Source organism: Ranitomeya variabilis, chromosome 5 (genome assembly GCF_051348905.1).
Source record: "Ranitomeya variabilis isolate aRanVar5 chromosome 5, aRanVar5.hap1, whole genome shotgun sequence".
Lineage (NCBI taxonomy): Eukaryota > Metazoa > Chordata > Amphibia > Anura > Dendrobatidae > Ranitomeya > Ranitomeya variabilis.
In genome coordinates this window covers 476672850-476678496 of record NC_135236.1, presented here as the reverse complement: position 1 = coordinate 476678496, position 5647 = coordinate 476672850, and the positions used below count along the sequence as shown (strand labels likewise).

General features: G+C 39.6%; 1 protein-coding gene across 1 annotated transcript; it reads left to right on the top strand.

The window, feature by feature from the left end:
* The first annotated feature begins 654 nt into the window (after positions 1–654).
* Positions 655–4852, top strand: AVPR1A (arginine vasopressin receptor 1A). Its single transcript, XM_077265507.1, has 2 exons — positions 655–1693; positions 3560–4852. The coding sequence occupies exons 1-2, from the start codon at positions 751–753 to the stop codon at positions 3850–3852; spliced, it is 1236 nt and encodes a 411-aa protein (XP_077121622.1). The 5' UTR covers positions 655–750; the 3' UTR covers positions 3853–4852.
* Positions 4853–5647: the final 795 nt, after the last annotated feature.

The window sequence follows — 5647 nt, the reverse complement described above, 5'->3', positions numbered from 1 at the left end:
ATGATAAAAGAACTATATCTGTTGTGAAGAATCATTCATGTTTCTGACAAAGAACTGTTGAAAATAAATTAGACTGGTTTATGATGGTTTTAAAAGATCCCATACAAATAGGATAAGCGGGGAATTTTATGAATGGAAAATCATTTTCAGCTTTGAATGGAAGCAGCACACTGCTAGAAAGCAAAGCCGCTGATTGGGTATCATGCACACAGTGACTGGCAGCAGCCTGAAGGAATGCTAATGTGATGCACCACCATAATAATAAATATGGAGAATAAGCTCTGCATGTGGCTAGCTGAAGACCAGCTGGGGTCTGAAGTCATGGTTTACTAGGTGTTCAAGGCTTCATTCTTTTTATAAGAACACAACTAATAAAGTTCACTGAGAGCTTGGCTAGCCAGCAGAGACTTCACATGAAACCTGATAATACAGAATATTCCCCACATTCTCCTATCCAGCAGAAGTGAGGAGAAGCTCTCAGCACATGAGGAGCAAATCCACTGACACAATAGGTCTCCATACAGCACCTTCACATTGGGAGTTACAAAACTGTAGTGAGGGGTGGCGTGTGGCCAGCCTGTGCCTTGTCATAACAGCTCTCTCAGCCCCCTTAATAAGGAAGGAGGGGGAACTCTATATAAAGACCCTTGGACGTGATCTGTGTGTGAGCAGTGCAGGGCTTCTTGGTTCTTCTGGAGGAAGGGCTCTCTGCTTCTTGTAGCTTAATCAGTGCTCACATACACAGTTACCATGCGATTCTCTGAGGCTGGAGACTCCAGGAAACCTTCAAGTTTAGAAAACGACAGCACAATCTCTTATCTGTTCCCATCGATCTTACCTAATGCCAGCAGAATCCCCCCCAACTCATCAGACCTGCTGTCCAGGGACGAGGCGCTGGCTAAGGTTGAGATAACTGTGCTAGCCATTATATTTGTGGCTGCTGTCCTGGGTAATTGTAGTGTCTTGCTGGGTCTCTACAAGTCCAAGAAGAAGATGTCTAGGATGCACTTATTTATCAAGCACCTGAGCCTGGCCGATCTAGTGGTGGCTTTCTTCCAGGTTCTTCCACAGTTGTGTTGGGAGGTCACCTACCGCTTCTATGGTCCGGACTTCTTATGCAGAGTTATTAAACATCTCCAAGTGTTTGGGATGTTTGCCTCAGCTTACATGCTGGTGGTTATGACTGCTGACCGCTATATTGCTATATGCCACCCACTGATAACTCTTCAACAGCCTACAAAGAGGTCCTACCTGATGATAAGCGGAGCCTGGATCCTCAGTTTCATGCTCAGCACTCCTCAATACGGGATCTTCTATCTGAAAGAGCTGGGAGACGGAGTGTATGACTGCTGGGCTGACTTTGTCTCGCAGGATGGAGCAAAAGCTTACATCACCTGGATTACTATTAGTATCTTCGTGGTACCAGTGTCCATCTTGATGACCTGCTATGGCTTTATCTGCTATAATATCTGGAAGAACATAAAGTGCAAGACCAAGAAAGAAGAGACTGAAGGCAGAAAGGGTCACAATGGGTTACTGTCCACATCTGTCAGCAGTGTGAGGATCATCTCTAGAGCCAAAATCAGGACTGTAAAAATGACCTTTGTCATTGTGTCAGCCTATATCATTTGCTATAGTCCATTCTTCGCCATCCAGCTGTGGTCAGTGTATGCAGAGGACACCAACTGGACAGGTAGGTGCAATTCTCTATCTAATTTGTGCGATCAGGCTTCGGTTACTGTACTTTTACTTCCTGAAAATAGACCTTTTATGTCATATATGTTTATAGGAATGTTTCATAATTATCCTTTTACTTTCCCAATGCTAAAATCTCCAAAATACACAGTATAAGAGCTGACAGTCAACTTTTGCTTCAAAACATCTGGAGTTTCACGTGTCTGTTTTACAGATACATTTTGTGAGTTTACTTGCCCATTTTCTGAACTTCTCTTTCTTGTGACAGAATCCATCAGTGGTGTTTACAAGCTAGAGAACGTCTTTTTAGGACATTCCAAACAATACAGCATTTTGTAAGCACAAAGTATTGTTTTTGGCAGGATTAGAGTTCATCTATTGTCAGCCTTCAACTGGCTGGATGAACTTTCTGTGTCTAGCTTCTTAGAATGCTGAATGCTTCATCTCTGCGCCAAGCATACTAGATATACTATGTCTTTATCTAATAATCCACAATTTGTTTTTGTTTTTTTTGTTTTTTTTGTGGTTTATTTGTCTTTATCCACACTATGATAAAATAAACACATTACTTAAAAATGTTTTATTCGTATAAATGGCTACTGGAATTGCTTGTTAAGTTACATGGGCTTTCCCTTTAACAACCTATTATTCTAGATTGTGTTTGAATCTACTCCATGAACTCTAAGGCTTGATTTTCCTAAATGGGGATGGATATGAAGGGTAGGGTAACTGGCCATATACAAGGCAGGGGTAAAATGTCAGTTACCCGGGTGATGGTTATGTATGTCAGTATAAGAGATTTGTCACCAGGTCAAAAGTAGACAATTTTTGCTTTTATTTTGTTCCTGCTGCTCCGTTGAGTAATCTGGTTTGTTTATTTATTTATTTTTGTTTTTTTTATATTCCACCATACTGTTCCAGAGATATAGACCTTTTTGCCAAGTACTAATTTTTATGGTCTATACCAAGGGGATGGGGCTCACATGATTCTCTGAGGGTGTGTCTTCAGGTTGCCCTCTTAAACAAAAAGGAAAAGTATCTAGTTCACCGCAGTAAATCAGTCCAAACATCGAGGAAGCCCGCGATCACGTCACTGTTGGCTTCCAAACCTGTACTAAAAAAGGAAAAGCAACCCAGCTTCCAAATATAGTAATATTAAAATAAATAATTCTTTATTATAAGAAATAAATGTGGGTTTGGGTTTTCATGATGTTCTCCCCCTATCCTCACATACACACATTTTTATAGTGGATGCAATTTTAAAGGAATAATAATAAAGATTTTTTTTTTTAATATTACTATATTAGGAAGCTGAATGCAGTCCTCTTGGTAAAGACCATAAAAAGTAGACTGAAGAAAAATACCCATATCTCTGGAATCGTATGGCACTAGTTAAAATAAAAAAAAAACAATACTATGCAGAGCTGCAGAAATGAAAAGAAAAAAAGCAAAAAACTGCCTCATTTTCATCTGCTGACAGGTCGTCAAAGAATGACAATAATTGTGACTTAGTTTCATTGCACACAAAATAGTAGTTAAAATGCTGTATTTACTTGCTGATTTGTCATTTAGAGATTTTCACTGTCTTTTCCTTGATATTATAATGTACTGTAAGTAAATTGTAACTTTAATGCAAGTTATCGTCATACATGAACAGCATAGTGAACTATCAAAATGTTTAATTACAAATCTTGATCTGCTACATGAGACTGTTACTATGATTGAGCTTAGTATTAATTCAGCTTCCAGTATGACCTTAATCACATAGTGCCAAGGACAAGGTCAAGTTACATAAAAGTGAAGTCTAACGAACTATTCCATTGTACATAGTATTATTTTTAATGCTGCTCTTTTTTGGTTTTAGAGAATGAAAACATGGCTATCACTGTGTCTGCTTTGTTAGCCAGCTTGAACAGTTGCTGTAACCCCTGGATATATATGTTCTTCAGTGGACACCTACTACAAGATTTCATCATTAGTATATTCTGCTGCAATAAATTCAAGCAAAATGGAAACAAGGAAGATTCTGACAGCAGCACAAGAAGGCATACTTCCTTCACAAGGATCCAGTCCAAAAGTCCGACCAATAGTATGGACACCTGGAAAGAGTCTCCTAGGTCTTCAAGAGCCATCAAAATTTTACCCATACATACCTGAGATTGGAAAATAGCATCTGCCAAAACGTACTGCATTCGAAATAAGGCAGGTCGGAACCAAAACTGTTAACAATATGGACAAATATACGTTATCTGATGTATGAGGTATTATTTCAGACACTGTAAAGTCATGTGTACACAACCTGTATAACACTTGTACTTATGGTCTTAGTATGGAAGATAGTCTCTAGCTGCCATTAAATGTTACTTGGACTGTAATGTAAAATTAGAGGTGAAGTGAATCAGCAATTTTTTATTTCAAGCACAAAGCAGGTATATGAAGGGCTGCAAAAACGGATTCTTTTTTCGGTAGTAGCACTCTTGTCTATGGCTGGTGTTTGTTATTACAGCTCAAGTGAGCGACACTAAGCTGCAATTCCAGACACAGCCGGGGAGAAGTGTTATAAATGGAAAGCAGTCAGCTCACCAGTGACATATCCTCTTCTTGTTCCAAGAGCTGAGAGGGTCCTGGTGGGGGGCACAGATAGCATGATGTACACTCAAGGTGGGAGTGAATCCAGCACTAGAAGTGAAAGCTAAAAATTCTAAATATGTTTTTATTACGTATAAAAAATATATGGTTGGCAGTAGTGGCAATTCCAACGCATTTCAAGCAATGCTGCTCTTAGTCACGGCTGGAGAACTGAGCTGTTCTTTCTGGGAAAAAACACAAACCCTGTCCTGTCCCTGTTTCAAAAACCTTTTTGAAAGTCAGTCAACGCAATTAAAGCTGAAGAGGTCCATCTCTAGTGTAAATATCACACATACATTAGATATATGTCAATGTGATATCAACATGAATTGTGTTTCTGATCAGTTTGTGATGATAGTGTTTACTGGTAGCTTCTCAGTGTAATAGTCATGTACTATTTGGCATTCATATACATGGTCCTCATTTTGGTAATCTATTACATCCCTTAGTAATTATTAATGTTTTCTGGTTTTATGTAAATAAGTTTAATTATTGCACAAATAAAAAGACCTGAAAGTTTGTAATATAATTTAGATTTAAATTCTTCACCATTAAAGGCCACGTCCGTCACATGTCCATGTTTTCGGTACGTGTGGCATTCGTTTCTGTATGTAACAGAGACACGTACACAAGCACACCCATTATAATCTATGGGGCTGCGCACATGTCTGTGATCTCACAAGGACCGTGTCCTTCTGATCCACATGTAGGCATGTCCATTTTTTTCAGCAGCATGGATGACAATATGTACAGCACCTGTGCACATGGAAGACATAAGTGTGACATCCACATGACACCTACTGGAATAGAAATGAAAGATTTTTATGTGCTAAAGATGTACAAAGACATAGATAGATACATTTGGTGTAAATAGATGATAGATATATAACCAGCAAAGGTAAAGCAGACAGCTGTGAGATGATATTATCAGGCTGGAAAGTTCATTGGTTATTGGGCCCTTCCCAGCCTAAAAATACCAGCCCCAGCTGCCCCAGAAATGGAACATGACATTAAATGTGCCAGTTCTCTGCTTTGCCTTTGCCACGCAGGTACGACGTAGTCCAGAGTTCCCATGACTTTCCCCGAATCCGGCTCACACTACGCTGAGACAGTGACGTCACTGCCCATCAAAGTCGCCGGGTCCCGCTGTGCTGCGTGAGCCCTGGCGACTGTGAAGAGTGGTGAAGTCAGCAAAAATTTGAAAACTAATAGATTAGCAACAACTGTATCAGTATGCAGTCCTGACTGTTTCGCTCAAAGAATATCGCCTTAATTGTGTACCACTGTTTCCACTTCTCAGCAAAAAAAGTATTTCTAGGAATCA

Coding starts and splice junctions, on each gene's coding strand:
- AVPR1A (XM_077265507.1), top strand. CDS start 751: ATGCGATTCTCTGAGGCTGGAGACTCCAGGAAACCTTCAAGTTTAGAA. Junction 1,694..3,559: donor AGAGGACACCAACTGGACAG/GTAGGTGCAATT, acceptor TTTTGGTTTTAG/AGAATGAAAACATGGCTATC.